The following is a 20559-nucleotide window of genomic DNA, read 5'->3' as shown; positions in this document are numbered from 1 at the left end:
GATTGTAAACTCAGCAGGCGTCAGCCTTGATTAAACTGAAAATTTACTTACAGAACAATGTTACTTATAGTAAGCAATTTCGAGGTTAGCAGCATTACACCCAGATAAATGAGCAGGGATTTGCAGCCAGATTCCAAGTACAATGGTTTGTTCATGGCCTAAATAAAACTAAGCATTTACAGTAGCTATAAATAACAGCTATTAATTTTGTAAGAGTCTGTTTATTAATTACATTTCTAAACTGCCTTGATAGCATATTTCCATGGGCAGTGTACAAAATTGTTAAAAATATACAATATCAAATACAGTTTTACATTAGCATTGTCTGTTATTATCTAAAATAAACAATTTAAAGAATAATCCCAACAATTCTACTACAACGGGAAAGTTTCAATTTGAACATTTAAGTTTTGAGCATTAAAAAAAAACTATACTGCATTAACAACAATATCTCTGTGTCCATCTTTGTCTTTTTTATCATTTGCAGAAGATAAAAATAATATGTAGTTTTGATGTGTAACTATTGCAACCTGATAAATGATTGCCATAACTTGAAATAACGTTTCCTCAGAAAATTTATTTTATCAATACACAATACTATAAATATGCAAAAATATTTTAAATGTATTGGTCCCATTTTAACATCTTCAAGTAGTTCATTAGATTAAATTAAAATATTTAAGCAGACAGAATATCAAATAGACAGTTTATTAATTTACTTACAGCTTTGTCAACATCTGTTTATCTTGCTTTAATATTTCAGTAGACTGAATTAACAGGCTACCTGAAGCCATACTTTAGTTATGGCTTACTAAAACAATTCATATTTGTTCAGGTTCATGTAGCATACAGAATCATAAATTATGATTTAAAACCACAGTGACTGATTTTACATACACAAAGGTCAATTTGTGGTCAGTTTTAATGTGATTGAGTAGCTGACTCACAGTAACACAACTTTCTGTTTATTTATTTGAAATTAAATTTAGAAGCTCTTCACAAAAGTTGAACCCTATCATGAAATGTAAGGCATATGCCGTACAGAAAGAAGAAAGATGAAGAAAGATGTTATTCATTTATGACTTTGGAGCCATATATAGAGATGCTTATAAGTGATGTTGGTTGGAGTCATTCATCAAAAACTTAGTTTGTTTACTTCCACAAGTCATCATGTAGAAATAGATATACAGTCTTAGACACATTAGTGGTCAAATGTATGTTTGATAGATAGGCCAAGATTGAAGTATTTCCAGAAAACGCCAGTGTAACAATGGTATTTAGAAATGTATTATAAGCATATACTGTACTTTACAATACTGTATTCAATATATTTCTAAGGATCAACAAAGGAACATTGGATTAAAATAGTGTTTCAACAAAGGCATTATTTCTAGGGCATAAGACTTTGTAAAGTGATTTTGAAAGCATAGCCTAAGAGGGCATCCATGTAGCCCTATATTTTACTGGAACAATTCAATTGCAAGGCCCTAATGCCTGATTAAGCAATAATGTATCATAATAAAGGATTTGCCAGATTCTCTATAGGGGAGAAATTAAGATTTCATAATCTTAATTTAGGATGCTAAAGGGAAAATAGATAAAAATATTTAACAATCGTTCCATCTACATTCTGGGACACTCATAATTACCATATTTTATTGCTGATTTGAAAAAAAATCATCTGGTTCATAAGGACTCAAAAAAAGATATAATAATACCCAAAGTTGGTTGGTTGATTGGCAAGTAGGTAATTATTTATAAATTATAAGCAGTGTGCAATAATTATCAAAAGAAGAGATTACACTGACAATTCTACATGAGTAGCCAGATGCTGTTCTACAGAGTTTGTACTAGGAATTGAACTCACAAACCTTTGTATTGGATGACAGTACATTAGCTTTAATTGCTACTTGAGTCATGGAAGTCAGTGGTTTTTAGGAAGAGCTTATATAGATGCTATTAGAATGGTATATACATCTTCCTTTATGCTCTCAGGGCAAAGAGATGTAGATGTTACAATAGTGGCCAAAATTGTGGAAACCTTTTGGGAAAAGTGTATTTTTGAGGTTTGATGGCTAATAACACCACTTGTTTTGGAGTCTCAAGATAATCATATTCCACTGCTGGAATGGCCTGGGAATAGCCCAGACCTTAACCCAATTGAAAATCTATGGAGCTGACTAAAGAAACTTGTTAGTCAGAAGCGACCCAGCAATAAAACCCAGTTAATAGAAGCAATCATTCAATCTTGGTTTCACATTATAACAGCTGCAGAACTAAAAGACTTGGTTCACTCCATGGAAAGATGTTGTAATTGCCATAATTCATGCTAAAGGTTCCCCAACTATTAACTGACACGGTGATAATTTTTGTATATCTCATTTTTTCTATGGTGATAATTTTTGTATATCTCGTTTTTTCTACGTGTTTCACTTTTCTTCTTTATACTAACTGCTATTCTGATAGCAAATCCTTCATAAAAGTTATTGCATTACATTCTTGGTTAAATTATCTTTCCATTGATATATAATTTTATGGTACTACTCCAAAAAAAAAAAAAAGTGGTGTTATTAGCTAGTTTTAGAAAATACACTTTTCCCCAAAGGTTTCCACAATTTTGGCCACTACTATATATGTCTATTTTTAGAACATGTTTATGAAACATAACCTGTTTTGTCTTTCTCTCCTACCCATGTGACCTTTGCAGCTGGTGTCCAACATCCTCATCTTCATCTGCACAAACATTGTAGGGGTATGTACACACTATCCGGCTGAGGTGTCCCAAAGACAGGCCTTTCAGGAAACAAGGGAATGCATTCAAGCTCGCCTACATTCTCAGAGAGAAAACCAACAACAGGTAAATGACAATAAGGATATATTTAACAATGAAAATGTAAAATTTCCAAAGTCTGTCTCTGACTTTTCAGGCTCCATGGGCAAAACCCAATAGATCTCAAAGCTTTAATATCCCTACCAGATTAGAAAAGTCAATTATCTGTGGCCAATGTGAAATTTGCAACTTTGAGTGAATCCATAAGGAGCAGAGGTGTCAAACTGCAATGGTGATGGGCATGGCATAGCAATTGAAGTTTCACTCTTCTTGCACATGCACTGGTTTGGCACGCATGTACAAAAATGGTGAGTCTTCGATCAAAATGTTGTACCTACCATCTTGCACTCATGTTGGGTGAATGACCAAAACATGTTACAGTAATGTGCTGGAAAGCATAATGACCGGCTTCATTACTACCGTAGCATTGTTGTGGCATCTGTGCTCTCAAACCAGCTTGCAAAATTCCAGAAACTTTAACAATCAGTTTTTGTGAGCTGGAACAAACTATCATAGAGCATAAGATGCCACACCAGAACAATTTCATAGGTAACAAATACTGTGAGCCTTCTAACCTCTCAAGTCTGAGTGTTTTTTCTGTCTGCTTTCAACAGTCGTGAGCTTCTCTAAGCAGCTGCCCAAGCATTTGAAAATAATTCACTCTTACAAAACCAGGGAAAACTATAAAAATGTCTAAACACTTCCAACTAGCAATTTCGGTTTTGACAAACACTGTTAAGAAATGCTAGGCATACAGAACTGTTGAAATCAAGGCAAAATCTGGAGAACTAGGAAAAAGTGGTCAAATCTGCAAAATCACTACAGACAAGCTGCTGTGAGGTTTAGTTGACACTAAAAGAGCTGTCCATCGGTCAACGGTACAGTTTTGCTTCCAAAACACTGAACTGTATAGGAGAGTTGACAAAAGGAAACCTTTCAGCTTATATCATCAGAAAAGCCATTGTTTAAAGCATGCAAAAGAAAACCTTGATAAACCTGAAGTATTTTGAAAAAAATGCTTTGAACTTATGAAATAAAATTGGGTTTGTCCACAGCCATACAAAATGCATTTGGGGGAAAAAAAGATGGTACATTTCAAGACAATAAACCTTTCAGTTATTAAAAGGTGGTTGTTGGGGGTGCTCTGTTATATTGTGGGGTGTTCTGGCACAGGAAATATTGGAAGGAAAAATGGTTTCAATGATGGTTTGGACTTTGGAGTTAAATTATCAATGTATCCCAGAAGTAAAGTCCCCACAGTCAGTGAAGAAACTGAAATTGAAAAGAGATTGGATATTTCAATAAGGCAATAATCCAAAATGCACTTTCCAATCAAATATGAAGTCCTTATAGAAAAGAAAGATATTGACTTTCACACTTCCCAGAATTGTGCATTCTTGAAAAGATGCATGCAAGAAGGCCAGGGAATGATACTAAGCTTGCAAGGGAGAATTGGGGGACAACTTGCAAGGGAGAGTGGGAAAAGCTTTCAAAATCAAGAACAGAAAGATTCTAAGCTGGCGAAAAGAAACTGTTATTTTGAAAGCTGTTATTCCTGCCAAATGAGCCTCATGAAATGCTGACTCTAAGGGTGCTGAAATTTTTGAACCTGCCATATTTGCTATTTTTCACTTTGATTCTGTAAGCAAATGCACATACATAATATCAATATCCAGGTTTGTAGAAATTTGCCACATTTAACTTTGAGAAGGTTGTGACTGTTTCTGTTCATCTATTGGAACATGAAATTTCACAAAAAGTGCCTACAGTTTTAAAGGTGACTATATGTTATAGCAGCGGCCCCCAGTCTTTTGGGCATCAGGAGAATGGTCTTTCCATGGGCCGAAGGGGATGTACTTTCGTGTGCTGCCTGCATCCCATGGATGGTGCTTCGCTTGTTTGTGCAACCTGGTTTCTTTCATGCTGCAGCCCAGTGCCGGTCCATGGACCAGTGGTTGGGGACCTCTGTGTTATAGCATAGAAAGAAAAAAATCAAGAAGTGGACCTAAGTAATGACTTGTTTCTCTGTTATAATACTGGTTGTTACTTATCTTCTTAAGGCTATATAGACAAAACCTCGCAAATATAAGAAAGTTGAATTCCACAACTGAGTTGGGGACTATGGACAGCTGGCCATCCAAACTGTAATTGGAGGAAATCCCTTTCTCTATGACATCCCTGATTTGCTTATTGACTAAGTGGAACAGAATCTTAGATGCCTTGATAAGGGCAGGCTTTATTGGAAATACGTTTAGTTCTATGTTTCCATCATTAACTAACCGTTTAATTTTGCTAGCATGATCTTCAAAGAGAGGCATGTTTGTGTTGTAAATTGAAGCCAGAGCAGATGTTTTAATTGGTTTATCTGTCTGATTCCACAGGAGCGTCTCCTGCTTTCTGTACTGCCTCGCCATGTTGCCATGGAGATGAAAGCTGACATTAATGCCAAAAAAGAAGATATGATGTTTCATAAAATTTATATCCAGAAACATGACAATGTCAGGTATGTGCAGAGGGAAAGGGGTGGGATGCAACCATAATTCAGCATAGCAATTTTGTAAAAAGGAAGGAAATGGGGGAGACATCCATGTCTTCTGCTGAGTTTTTGAATTCCCATCCCAGAGGTGCACAACTCTTCACACATTAAAAGTGTCTGCTTGTGGTTTTTGAATGGCATGTTAGTGCCAAAGTAGATAAAGAAAGGATCAAACATAAACACATGAAATATATTGAGTGTTATTGTTTCCTATGTGTTTGATATTTTCCATCTTCTGCCACATTAAACATTACAAGTTGGTTAGGAATTTTAAAAGGGCTTTGGATAGCCACGTCCAAGACTTTGGAGGACTACCTGTGGCCTTGGCACTTTAGGTTACATATTCCCAGGATACACTTTTTTATTCCAAAGTAGGCAGTAGGCACAACTATTGCAAGAGTTCTTTGTTTGATACATCTTGTCAATTCAGAACACCTAGATATCTCTTGCATGGAAAAATTGCATGGGAAGACCAGAGCAATAATGATTAGTTTTGCTCAAATATGATATTAAGCCATGAATTATGGTTTCTAAACCACAGTGGCTGCATTCATACAATACAGTTTACTAAGCTAAAACTGAACTGAGCCATAAACCTCTGGCTTTGATAGCTTGGAGGTGAATTAATTGGTATTGTATTTACTAGTTTTCTCTTTCCCTAATTCATAGAGAAATTGGAGTAAGGGCAGGGGGCACTGGGGAAACAGAATTTTTGTTGCTGTCAATTTTATGTAAAAGATCACACAGGACCAGGGTGTGCATATTTCATATAGCTACATTTGGGTGGCTTATAGAGCTTTATATATATCTTATACATTTAACCAGCAAAATCTGGAGAATTTAGGATGTGAAATGCTGAGGAATTTCTCTATGAAAGAAGTAGAAAGGAAAAACCTGACTTTATAGCTAGTTTTACTTTTAAGGGTTTGAATCTCCTTGGCTTGGGTGGTAAGCAGGAGATGTTTTTCTTGCTTAGCAAGCAGTGATTGTATCCTTTATCCATCTGAGTATCTTAATTTGTAAAACGCTAAAACTAGAATGTTTGGTTTTAACTGGCCAGATTCCAAAAGAGGCAGATGAAGAAGTTCTGTACCAGCACACAAATAGAAATGCTTGAATTTACTGTTTTAGTCTCATCAAATTGTCTGAAAAGAAATCAGCTGAAGTCAAAATAGCACAGCATGGCTCATCAATGCGTTACTGTTTACGCTCTTGAATTAGAAATAGCCTGCCCTAATTGGTGTGGTTAATGCCAGATTGGTAACTGTTTGGGACTTTTATATATAAAGTATATATAAAGTATATACACTTTATACACATATAAATTATGTATATATACCTTATATACACAAATTAGACCCCCAATATCAGAGCCTTTAGACAGCACCATCACTGCCTTTAAATCATATTTATGGATGCCAGCGAAGCAAAAAACTGCTTTTAAAAGGGGGATCTTGCTTAAAAGCATAGAGATGAGTACATGGTCGTTCCTAGGCCATTAGAAACAAAAATAGCTGAGAAAGATAATATAAGCCAGAGCAAAGCCTTCAATAAACACTGATGAAATCATTTATTATATTTAGATAATTGTGCTAACAAGAAAACAATAGCTCTTACAAAATGCTTGACTCGTAAACATCCAAAGATAAAATTTACAACTCAAGTAAAGGATTTGTGTGAGTGTGTATACATACATTCACACACATATACACATATAAAATATATACAATTTATACTTTATATGTGTATAAATATAATATATATATATATATACTTCATGCACACACACACACACACACACACACACACACAATTCCTGCTCATAGTGTGCTTATATTAGTCTACATATGCAGATCTGCATGTGACCAATTTATTTTGGTGACTAAGAGGCAGTCAAGGATATAAGTGGAAAATTCTAATTTCATCCTCCTCCTCTTACAGGCTTTTATGTATCAGGAACCAGGTAAGAGAAAAGATTCTGCTAGGATCATCCTAGGTGACCTCAGATAAGGTAGAATTTCTGCTGTCCTTGGAGTCCTTTGCTAAGATGACATTTGTCATGGACAAATGGCATTTTTCTTGTTGAAATCAATAATTGTTTAAAAGTCTTTTTTTTTTTTTAGTTTTCTGCTGCAGGGGTTTAAAAAAGGGAGAGCAGAAACTGCTGACGCTATTCCTGTCAGGGCTAGGGATAAGAAAGTTGTAAGGTGCTTCCACAATACTCAGCTACTTTTAACTAAGGCTGAATCGGCAGAGTTCCCCGGCACTTTAAATAAAGCTCTTAGCTTTAGTATGTCAATTGGTTTCTATTTTTGTTCAGGGTATTATTGGGGAAACTAGGCCAGTTATTTAGTCAGAATTATTTGCTCTGTGGCACTCTTTCTTTCCTTGAAGTGATGTTGTTCCTTTGCTCCTTTGCACAGTATTTCTGTTACGTTTCACTTGAATGGGACAGATGGTGTTTGGCAAAATCTGGTTTCAATAGGATTTGATAGAATCAGACTTTCAGATGGTGAACTTATTTAAGAGCTAATACTTATTTCTCAGAACTGACAGAGTAGGAAGTCAGTTTTCTTCCAGCGTGTTGTTCTGGCAAAAAACAAGATCAGCCACATAGGAATTGAGAAATGACAACAACCATTACCCATGTGACAATGGATAGATCAGACTAAAGCCAATCAAATACCTGGGTAGCCCACAAGCGAGGCATGGGGTAGTAATATCTTCTCATTTCTCCCAACAATTCTGAACATACCAGTATAATCAGTTTGGTCTAGTGGTTAAAGCACCAGGCTAGAAAGCAGAAGACTGTAAGTTCAAGACTGACCTTAGGCATGAAAGCCAGCTGGGTGATGTTGGGCCAGTCACTCGCTCTCATCTCAGTTCACCTCAGAGGATTGCTGTTGTGGGGAAAATGGGAGGAAAAAGGTGTATTGGATATATTCAGCACCTTGAGTTATTTGTAAATATAATAAAGGCAGGATACAAATAAATAAATAACTGATAGCCACATACTAGTATAACTGATAGTTATGCACTTTGAGAATATGTCTAGTCCCCATGTATAAGATTGGTATCCTGTTTTCCCAAAAATAAGACATCCCCTGATAATAAACCCAATACGGCTTTTGAGCACATGCACTAAAATAAGCCTCCCCCCGAAAATAAGCCCTCCCCGAAAATATTTAAACACAGAGCTGGAAATCAGGAAAGATGGCAAGAGGAGCCCCATCTTGCTCCACGCGCCCCAAAATAATAAGACCTTCCCGAAAATAAGGCCAAGCGCTTATTTCGGGGTTCAAAATATATATATATATATAAGACGGTCTTATTTTCGGGGAAACACGGTAGCTACCATATTTTAAGAATTCTACTGCTGAATGGTTGTGCTCTGCAGAAATCTTTATTTTTAATCGCTTTGGCTCTCCCAAAGTTAGTTCCATCGGGTTCTTCTAAAAAGAACAACTGGTCAGGTTCCCAAGTGACCTGACTTCTACCCATGATGTTGTGAATCATTAAGAAGCAATGTCTACAAATAAAAATGGTTGCTCAATCTAAAAAATTGCCCTACTATATATTAACACTAGGGTAAATGGTTGATTTTCTTGTCAATATGTGACGTTGTATAAGAAGAGAAAGGAGTTTACCAGTCTCTGTTCCGATGGTATGTACCCAGTGGTGGGTTCCTCCCGATTCGGCCCAGCCAGTAGCGGTGATGATATGATGTCACTGAACTGGTTCTGCATCCCTGACCGCCGACCCCCCAACTCCCCCCACCCCCCACGTTATTCTAACCTTTTATTTGGCCCCACCTCCAATCTATTGCTGCCTCCTGAGTCCCAGCTGATGGCTAGAGGGAAAAAAACTGTTTAAACTCTTGCCGTGGGGCTTCAAAGGGCTGCCCTACAGCTGATCAGTGTTAAAAGAAAACAAATGAGTAGACCGGTGCCTGCAAAAATAAATGGGTAGACCAGTGCCTACAAAAATACATGAGTAGACCAGTGCCTGCAAAAATACATGAGTAGACCAGTGCCTGCAAAAATAAATGGGTAGATCGGTACAGCCTGTGTTGTGACTCTGGCTCCCGAGCCTGTCCTCACGGAGGAAGATGACTCTGAAAGTGATGGGGAGCAACTGACAAGGCTTCCCTCTCCAGGACCCTCCTTTCTGGCAACGCCTCAGGTTCCATTTGAAGGCTAGGAGGAAAGCATGTTGGGGCACCCACTAATAGGGAGTGATGAAGATCAATCTTGGATTGATCCCAGGCAGCATCGGAGGGAGAGGCGTGCACAGCAAAGGAAGAGGTGGGAAAGGGCCAGAGATTGCTGAGTCCCTGAGCCATGCCCCACAGGGGATAAAAGTGGGTGGGGTTGCTCTGCAGGCTCTGTGATGGACAAAAACTACATATCGTGAGCTTCAGATGGGATATTTTTCGGACTTAAGGCTTGGACTTTGTGAATGACTTCTGACTACTCTTTGAACTCTTGGTTGCCCCAGCAACGGACTACAGATACGCTGACTCCTGTTTCTAGAGGTGATAAGAAACTTGGCAGGCATTCGGAAAGTAGCTGCCAGAATTTTTATCTGCTAAAGGGATTCAGGTCGGCTTGTAAAAATAAATTACTGGTAGATATCTTTTGCTTGTGTGTCTGCCTATGTGAGGTGGGGGGACAGAACAGCCTGGTAGACCAGTACCTCTGCTAAATCCTAAATAATTGTCACATGACCATCAAGCCATGCCCACAAAATAAGCCACACCTACAAAATAAGCCACGCCCACAGAACCAGTAGTAAAAAAAAATTAGAACCCACCCCTGTATGTACCCCCAGATTGCGTTGATCAGCCCTGTTGCTGCAATGCAATAAAAATAGGCTTTGGGACAGGGTTTTCCATATCAGTATATTTTCCTCGTATCTCAAGGACAGGAGAAACTACATTGCTGTTGTTCTGTGGATAAACTCTACCCATAGCCTTCTGAGAATTATTTCACTAGAAATAATCACTATTTTGAAAAGAATGAGTGGAATTATTTTATCCATTAACCTTAAATTGAAGTTTAAGTGTTACTTCACACTGCAGACTCAAGTGATAAGTGGAAAGGGTATTGGAGCATCCTGTAGTGGGAAGTTAGGTGAGTCACAAATGGAAAATGGGTGAATTTTATGTACTGACCCTCAATATTAACCAGATTATTGTAGCTATATGTAATATTTGAGTTAATGTTATTAAATTAAATGTCAAATATATTATGTTGCTGTAGTAGCTATCTACCTTAACTTTCTGCTGGATGGTGGTGTCATCTATTTATACTGGTATTTTATGTACAGTAATTTTGTATTTTGTTAATGTGTAAAAAAGGAATTGTTACCCACCACCCCATTGCGAACCGGTAGTAAAGGTAAGTAGAACCCACCCCTGGTTTGGCTTACTAGCAAATGCACTTATCCACTAGTGTATCTGGTAATACATTTTTAAAGTACCTGCATATAAATCCATCCATGGATAAGCAGACCTTTGCACTTTTAACCAAAATACCCTGAAAATTACAAGTCAGCCTATCCATGGGTGTATTGTTCATGGTATTTTGGTTATAATTTTGAGGGGCAATTTATCCATGAAGTGTGGTGTGGTAACTCAGTGGTAAGGGCACTGGTTTTGTTAGTTAGAAAATCAGAAACCCAGGTTCGAAGCCTGAGCGCCACATAGCAGGGTGAGCTCCTGTCCTCAACCTAGCTCCTGCCAATCCTGCAGTTTGAAAGCATGCACATCAGGAGTGGGTTCTACTTACCATTACTACCAGTTCGCATCGTGCCCGCACGCGCTCTTCTGCGCATGCGCAGATCACTTCTGATGATGTCTCGGTCAGTGGGCGGAGCCTCCCACCGGTTTTACTACCAGTTCTTGTGAATCGGTCAGAACCGGAGGCAACCCACCACTGATGCACATGTGAGTAGGTAAACAGGTACCACTTCAGTGGGAAGGTAACAGTGCCCCATGATGTCATGCTGGCGACATGACCATAGAAATGTCTTTGTACAGCGCTAGCTCAGTGGCCTTGAAACAGAGATGAGCACTGCCCCCTAGAGTTGGCAACAACTAGCGAAATAAAATCCTCAGGGACTCCTTTACTTTTACTTTACTTATCCATCAATGGTATAACATTATATTACATATGAAGGTATAAGGTATATTTCAGATAAGTTTAAGAATTTGAATAAAATTCTTAAAGTATGAGAATTGTAATTTTTTAGAATATGTAAAAATTTGCCTTGAAACTGTATACTATATATACTATGTATCTCCATAGTCAGAATTTAAAGTGCAATATTGAGAAACCTCCAGAATTGCTAACTAATTGTAACTGTTAATGTGACAGAAGGCAAAAACAATTATGAGTGTGTGTATGTGTGTGTGTGTAATATATATATATTATTTAAAAAACCAGAAATTTAATTTTGTGCTCTTGCCTAACAAACTCTTTTGGAGAATGCACTCAAATGTATTTCAAAGCTAAGAAAGGCCATCTAGAAAAACCTGAGCACCCATGATCTGTTTTAGGCTGGAAATTATACAGCAAAGAGCAGACAAACTGCCTTCCATTATCTATCAATCAAGTGCCTGCTAATTGTTGCCTATCATGAGACATTTTCACATACAGAGTTTGCAGCAGATATAAAGCATCCCTTGACCAGGTTGCTCATATTCATTACAAACACCCCTCCTGAACTACCTGCACTTTTAGAGATAAAGGAGAATCTATTAAAATGAGTTGAAGAGCATCTTTTATTGAACTGTCTGCCTCTCCTCTTCTTTTTCCTGCTCTCTCTCCCACAGCATCCTCTTCGCAGACATTGAGGGTTTTACCAGTCTCGCATCCCAGTGTACTGCTCAGGAGTTGGTCATGACGCTGAACGAACTCTTTGCCAGATTTGATAAGCTTGCTGCTGTAAGTAGGGTTCCCATCCTTTGCTTCCTCAATCATGGTTGTGTCCTATTTTAGTCTATTGCAAATTGTCTGTTGCCTTCAAAGGCAGCCTGTCAACATCCTGGATCGTGAAATAAAAGTGCATTTCTTCTCCCTGTTTTGCAGGAGAATCACTGTTTACGTATAAAAATCTTAGGTGATTGCTATTACTGTGTATCTGGATTACCTGAAGCCAGAGCAGATCATGCACACTGCTGTGTTGAAATGGGAATGGATATGATAGAAGCCATTTCGTAAGTATACACACCCCAAGGTGGAGTAATGATCATATATCAAATGAGTATTCCAAATGCTTTAAAACTATAGTTTCTGAAATTCCCAGTCAGCAGTGCCAATGTCTGCTAGGAATTCTAGGTGTTGTAGTGGTGCCGCATGATAAGGCATCAGATTGGAGAGATTAGATATAGACTGATGTTTAATAATACCCTCAGTTGGAATGCTGATTCAGTAACAATGCAAATGTGTGCTGGCACCATTTTCCATAATGTTGTATAGTGATGTGACGTAGCAATTAAAGTGATGGATTGATGCTATGGAAACCTCATTTAAACATGGAGCTTAGTGGATAACTTGGAGCTCAGTCTGGCCTACCTCCAAAGGTTATTATAATAAAAATAAAAATAAGAAGTGACTGCTTATGGGTTCCTTAGAGGAAAAACAAGATATATAAAAAATAAATCCTAATATCAGTAATAATCATGAACTTGCCTCATATTCATTTCTTCAAAATGTTACATTGATGACAAAATGGGTATTATTCAGAGGCCCAATCTGAACCTGGATGACACTAAGATTGAAAACTTGCTCCACATCAATATCCACATTTTCCCTGTACAGGTAATCCTCAATTTATGACCACAATTGAGCTGAAAAATCAGTTGCATTTTACGGCCCATTTTGCCACAGTTGTTAAGCAAATAACTGCAGTTTTTAAATGAAACATGTAGTCATTAAGCAAATCTGGTTTCCCCATTGACTTTGAGGGTCAGAAGCCAACTGGGAAGGTTACAAATGTTAATCACATGACCCCAGGACAGAATAACTGTCATAAATCTGTTCCAGTTGCCAAGCACCCAAATTTTGATCATGTGACTGTGAGGATACTGCAGTGGTCGTAAGTGTTAGAATCAATGATAAGTTCCTTTTTTCAGTGCCATTGTAACTTCAGTCACTAAACGAATGGTTGTAAGTGGAGGGCTACCTATACTCTGATACATAGCTAAAATTATACCAACTGGAGCTGTGAGGGGTTTTGTTTAGCTAACAATTTGCTTGACTTAGCACAAACAATGCTAATTCAACATTTTCTGGCATCTATATGAATACAGAGAAGCTGCAGATAGGCTGACTTCCATGTAAACACCTCTGTAATAATAGGCTATGCCTACCCAGTTAAATTCCCTCAAGGCTAGATTGATTCCAGGGCATGCTGAATCTCACAAAAGGCATATGTTTGTGTGCGCACACATACACACAAAGAGTCTGAAGTTGCAATCCCATCACCTGGGGAAGAGTTGTTTTGACCTATTAAGCTATTGGATACCAAAAGGTACCTTAAAATTAGTGTAAAACAAGTATTTGATTGATTGTTTACTTCCATTAATTTTAATAGAATGTAGAGGCACCCTGCTTTTTCTAAGTTGCACCTATTATTTCAGGGTACCTTGTAGATTTCTGTTCAAAGGTAAAGAATTTAAAAGCTTTCTAAATCCTTACACTTTTATCAACTAATTGCTAAAAGTTTGCAAGGCAAAAAAGCTGTTAATTTATCAAAAGAGCTTCCTGAACGGTCCAGCAATTATAATGCCTCACAGTTCAGCTTTTTAATCTTTATTACTTTCATTTGTCTGAGAAGCATTCTCTCTTCATCAGGGAAGACGGAGGAGGTAGTGAGAACAGAAAGTCTCTCACTCCAGATTTAGAAGTGAGGTAAAGATTGTTAAATAATTTTCATCCCACAGAAAGCAGGAACCAGGTTTTTTGAAAGCTGACAAGGGACAATTTGTAAACAGAGAATGGAGTACTCCTCCACACCTATTTCCAAATCTAGTTGTAAACATAGTGCAAGTCTTTGCAAATGCCGCATACTTTACTAACAACCTCACTAAATTCCATTTAGCCATTTGGATTGTGTGGCAGGCCAAGATATTGTCTTAAGGCCAGACAATATTTTCAAAAAAAAGCAACAATCCATAGGGGACATAATTGGGCTCTGGACAACGGAGGCAGCATTGTGACACAAACCCTGTCCCTTTTCTATATATTCCATGACATCACATACACATCAAAGGAACAGAATTTAGGATGAGATGTTAGAATGCTGCTTTGTGAGAACCTGTTAAACATTTCATCCATGTATATTGTCATTCTATTGTATTCTTTTTGTAAAACCTCACAGTTTAAAGATTTGTTGTTGTTGTTGTTAGTTGTGAAGTCATGTCGGACCCATCGCAACCACATGGACAACGTTCCTCCAGGCCTTCCTGTCCTCTACCATCCTCTGGAGTCCATTTAAGCTCACGCCTACTGTTTCAGTGACTCCATCCAGCCACCTCATTCTCTGTCGTCCCCGTCTTCTTTTGCTCTCAATCTTTCTCAGCATTAGGCTCTTCTCCAGTGAGTCCTTCCTTCTCATTAGGTGGCTAAAGTATTTGAGTTTTATCTTCAGGATCTGGCCTTCTAAAATGCAATCAGGGTTGATCTCCTCTAGGACTGACTGGTTTGATCTCCTTGCAGTCCAAGGGACTCACAGGAGTCTTCTCCAGCACCATAGTTCAAAGGCCTCAATTCTTTGCTGCTCAGCCTTTCCTTTGGTCCAACTTTCACAGCCATACATTGCAACTGGGAAAACCATAGCCTTGTCTATACACACTTTTGTTGGCAGGGTGATGTCTCTGCTTTTTAGTATGGTGCTTAGATTTGCTCTTCCTCCCCAAGAGCAAGTGTCTTTTAATTTCTTGGCTGCAGTCCCCATCTGTGGTTTAAAGATACAGTTACTAAAAGATTATTCAGATTTGGTTCATTTTTTTTTTTTGAGGAAAAAAAATTACCAGCTATTTTAATTAAGAATTGCTTCAGAGTATTATATTCTCACAAGAAAAAAAGATCAAATTTAAAAAAATTTGACGAGTTAAATGAAATTGACTATTGAAAGTAACCAAATTCCTGCTATGATTAGTACCAAGGACTTTCCAGGATCATATGGGTGCTCAGTATTAACTCTGAAGCTGAGCCCACAGTTATAAATAGTTAATATCATTTTTATTCCAGGACTTGATTGTGGTTAACAAGTATGCTTCTTGGCATTATTTAAAACTAGAAAATTAAAACCCTAATCATAAGGGAGCTGTACTTGAACAGAATTTTCTACTTCCATAAAGAAATGGTCATTAATTTATTAATATATTTAAAATATTTAAATAGAAAGTAGGCATTTCTGTATTAACATCAATTTTGGTGCAAAATTAGTTTTACAATATTAATACTTCCCCACAAACCATTACATAGTCATCTATCTTTTAATATCCTCATTCATCTGAGTAATACTATTGAAATATTCTTATGCCTTAAACAGGATATTTTCCAGGAGACAGTCATCTCCAGGTATATATGGATATAGATTCTGGACAATAAACAACAACTTTTTGCTCAGAAACGTCTTGCTGACTGGGATAATATTTCATTTATTCTGAGTTACTATTTACCCAGAATAATACTTTCAGATTGAAATAAAAGTTTTCTTAATCATCATTGAAAAAAATATCATTTTCATATAATATCTTAGGTTTAAATTTAAGACTCCCTGGATTTCACCAGTTTGTTTTATTAGACATGCCAAGAGTTCCAGCATCAAATTAAACTTAGAGGACATATTTGACATATTTTAATTACTAGCCAGAAGTGCCTATTAGTAATTACATAAACAAATGAATTACAATAAAACATTGTAATCCAAATCTAAATTTGAACCAAAAATTAGATTTGAATCAAATCAAAGCTCTTCTGCATAGAGTGAGGCCAGTCCAACTGGTTTGTGTTTATTAGCATTCAAAGCTATTACAGAAACCTCAAGTCTTGTATTGACTGAGGCACAATGTTTTTTCATGAGACTGACTGTTTAGGACAGTGATGGTTAACCTTTTTGCCATCGCGTGCCAGAAGAGGGCGGGGCGGGGGAGGTTCGCACCTGTGCATGCCCACACCCATAATTCTATGTGTCCCGCCCTGCGCATGCGCGCGCAATCCCCCTCCTCCCCCGCTCCTGGCATGCGATGACCCTTTTTTCTTTCTCACTTGGCTCCAGATCTTCTCTATGCATCTGGGAAGGGCGAAAACAGCCTTTCCCACTCCCTTGGAAGCCCTCTGGAGGTCTCTCATTTCCCAACTCCCGGTGGGACAGGAAGTGACTTTTTTTGCTGTACCCAGCCTCCAGAGGCCTCTCTAGGAGTCTCTGGCGGCTGGGGACAGCAAAAAACGTCACTTCCTGTCCCACTAGGAGTTGGGAAATGGTCCCTTTCAGGCCTCTGGTGGGCCTCTGAGGGAGTGGGAAAGGCCTCCCCAGATGCATACAGAGGATCTGGAGCCAGGTGAGAAACAAAAATGGGCCTTCCCCCCCTCCCCCCCCACCCAGGCCCTCCGGAGGCAGGAAACAGCCTGTTTCCCTACTTCTGGTGGGCCCAGAAGGCCCGAAAATCAGCTGGCTGGCATGCCCACTGATATGGCTACACGTGCCACCTGTGGCACACATACCATAGGTTCACCATCACGGGTTTAGGATGAATTGTTAGAGGGAATACCTTCTGCAATCTTTCCAGTTATAACTCTGCAAATCTTAGTGTCAAACAACAAACAGAGATTCTAAATGTTCAAGAGGTCTTTGTCACCTTTCAAAATTATACTGATGTATACAGTACCTGGCAGATCTTTAATTTCATAAAAAGTTCAAAATATTTCCAAAGCTTTAACTTTCGCCATATAATTTTTATATCACTCTATTGTTTTCTGCGTGACCCAGGAGCCTTCCAGATTTCCTGTAGTGTTTAGAGTGCAACTAAATAACCTGGCAACACATTTGAAATTTCTTGTAGATTTGTTGCTTTAAAAAAAAAAAATCTGCTCATTAGCTACATCCACAAAGCACATTTTTTAATAACATTCAAGAAGTTAAATGGGATTAATTTGCTATAATCGCTGTAAATTGTTTCCAAAGAATCCCTTCTTAAGGGCATTATTTTACTTAGTTGCACATGTTTCCAGCAAGTGGCCCATAATTACTTTCCCTGATTTTTCTACTTATTCCTAGTACTTTTGTTTTCGTTCATGCAAAAGGTCTGGGATAAATTAATAATAACAATAGTCTATGTTCATGCAGATAAGCAAGAAGCACCCATAGATTCCATAGATCTCATTTTCAAATTAGACTTCCTTTTCTCCATAGAGTTCATCCATAGATTTCCTTTTTACATCCATATCCTGGGGATATGGTGAGCACACAGGAGAAGCCAGTGTATAGCTGTGATTAGCTGGTAGCCCCTAGGCCACTAAGAAATTATCTGCAAAATTATATAAGTGCCACTGTTCTGTTAACAATGCAGTAATGACTAATGATCCTCTGTCCAATGCATGAAGCTAACAATTAAGCCAGTAGTCACCAGTGTATGTGTCTATCTTTTAAATTGTGCAATTGTGAAAGGGAATGTCTAAGCTGTGTTTGAGAGATTTACTGCGAATTCTTGTTTTATATGTTTGTCTTTTCATCGTCTCTGTGAACTTAGAAGGACAAAAGATAGATGCAATAAGTTCTTTTAATTCTGTCATTGCAAGGATTTGTACATCTTAGTTATGCATTTGCAGAGATAACTGATGATAGTTAGGATCTGAGGAAGCTGGTGTTATCCTCTAATGTCTCCATTATGTTTGAAATAATCATAGTCACCAAGAGAACTCACCTTTATTGAATGTGTATGAAGATCTGTATTAGCCAGTATATTGCATAAAATTCTTATGTAAGAAATGTTTAAGGCATGATCACAGAATCTTTTTGAAGTTAAGGATTTTTTTCAAGGGTTCTTTTTTTTCCAGGGGAAGGTGCCTTTAAAAAAAATCTTAAAAATATGTGTGCATGTCAGTGTCTGGAAAAAAAAATTAATGAGGGTCATATGCTTCCTTTTCCATTTGTGGCTTAAGAATTGGAACACTACAATGGTCGGTAATGATCATCTCTATCAATAAATTGCATTTTTCAAGAAGGTGGCAGGACCTGGAGAGAATCTACTGATACAGTTTATGGTCACAAAGTTGTATACTTGATTTGAGAAAGAATCTGCCCTATGAGATCTGTTTTGTCCTTTGAAAAGGACTGTTAAACCACAGGCTGTACAACACTAATCCTGGCCAATACAATAATCAGCAGCCATAGCAACATTTTCAACTAATCATATACATATGATAATTTTGGGAGCAACCTTATAAACTCTTTAACACTGGATCCCGTTGGAACAACTAAAGAAGAAACAACTGTTGGTTGACTTTAACAGAACTCCAGATATATAACACTGAAGCAGTTGTTTCACATATGTATTGTGTTTCATCCGTGGGAAGTTTGATGGCGGGGTAGTATGAACAAATAAGCTCTATAATCGCTTTCTCTTCTGTCTTTGCAGCATGGTTATTAAAGTTCATTAGAATAGGCAAGTTATGGCTGGCTTTGAAATGGAAACCAGAGTGTAGTGTATGCTTTTTGCTTTATCTTTTCCACTTCTGTGAACTGTAGACTCTGCCAATTGAAAGCTGACTAACTTCATCTTCTGAGAATACCTCCAGCCTGCTTGTCTAGCTAGCCTGCCGTTTTTTTCTGTCTGATTCAGTTGAATTGCAGTCTTTAAGTATATTTAGGCAAAATGGCTTATTATAAATGCTTACATTCCTTTAGTTTTGTTTGTCTAGGAATGGTCTTTCTTTATCCCTATGTCTTTCCCCAGATTAGTACGAGAAGTGACGGGCGTCAATGTGAATATGAGAGTTGGAATCCACAGCGGGAGAGTTCACTGCGGAGTCTTGGGCCTCAGGAAATGGCAGTTTGATGTGTGGTCAAATGATGTCACATTAGCCAATCACATGGAAGCTGGTGGCAAAGCAGGGTAAGAGCTCTCGGTCAGTCCATGTATCAGAACGGAGCTATATACAAATAGTGTAAGTCCGCTCCAAAGAATTGCTAGAATCACACAGTGCTTTCACATGTTGTTCTCATTTCTAAATCTCCTGCTTACTAAATTAAGAAGACTGAAAAACACATTTCTCTGACTTGCCCTTTATAAACCAGCAAATTGAGCAGTTCCTTTGATTGGAAAAATATTCCATGAAACATAGATTTGTGCTATGTTTTCACATTCAAGTATCTGTCTTAGGAAAGAGAGACAAAATTGGTGTTTTTCCATGGAGAAGACTTCACCAACACAAATAGATGTTTTCTTTTAAATTGCCCATATTAGGACTTTTGCCCTGTACAGGGGTGGGGGTGGGGATTATAATGGGAAAAAATGTAGTTGTAGGGTAGGAATCAGTGGTGGGTTTCTACTGGTTTGCCCCGGTTCGGGCCAACCAGTAGTGGCGGCGGCGAGAGGCTCCGCCCACCCGCCCGGATGTCATCACAGATGCTCTGTGCATGTGCAGAAGGTTCTGCACATGTGCAGAAGTGCCGTGCACAAGTGAAGCAAGCACGCACACACACACTCTCTCTCGATTCCGAACCGGTAGAGAAGGTAAGTGGAACCCACTACTGGTAGGAATGCAGTGCAATCTTACCCATTCTAAAATGTTTACTACTTGATTCCTTTTACTAACGAATGGATATTACAATTTGATTGTCTTTTTTCTGCAATCAAGGCGAATCCACATAACAAAAGCTACGCTAAACTATCTGAATGGTGATTATGAAGTGGAGCTGGGCTTTGGAGGGGAACGCAATGCTTACCTCAAGGAGCATAGTATAGAGACTTTCCTCATCGTCCAATGCAGCCAAAAACGGGTAAGAACTAAATAAGATTGAAGTAATCATTACTGAAACTGTATGTAGCAGAGTGCTACAGCTGATGAGTCATTATACATTATACATGATAAATTTGTATACATTCATAGTAGCCTTTTTATATGGGGCATTTTTTTTTTATTTGATTTATATGCCGCCCTTCTCCGGAGACTCAGGGCGG

The 20559-nt window shown here is 38.1% G+C and overlaps 1 protein-coding gene across 1 annotated transcript in view; it reads left to right on the top strand.

The window, feature by feature from the left end:
- ADCY5 (adenylate cyclase 5) overlaps window positions 1-20559 on the top strand; it is a 243840-nt gene that overhangs the window by 162989 nt on the left and 60292 nt on the right. The window contains exons 2-7 of the mRNA XM_060687913.2: window positions 2708-2857; window positions 5212-5333; window positions 12202-12313; window positions 12458-12585; window positions 19333-19491; window positions 20237-20378. Coding sequence (XP_060543896.1) covers window positions 2708-2857; window positions 5212-5333; window positions 12202-12313; window positions 12458-12585; window positions 19333-19491; window positions 20237-20378 — 813 coding nt within the window. The remainder of the gene's footprint in view (window positions 1-2707; window positions 2858-5211; window positions 5334-12201; window positions 12314-12457; window positions 12586-19332; window positions 19492-20236; window positions 20379-20559) is intronic.

Source organism: Pantherophis guttatus, chromosome 1 (genome assembly GCF_059756535.1).
Source record: "Pantherophis guttatus breed Tessera chromosome 1, ASM5975653v1, whole genome shotgun sequence".
In the NCBI taxonomy this organism is placed as follows: domain Eukaryota; kingdom Metazoa; phylum Chordata; class Lepidosauria; order Squamata; family Colubridae; genus Pantherophis; species Pantherophis guttatus.
This window is presented reverse-complemented; position numbering and strand designations above follow the sequence as displayed.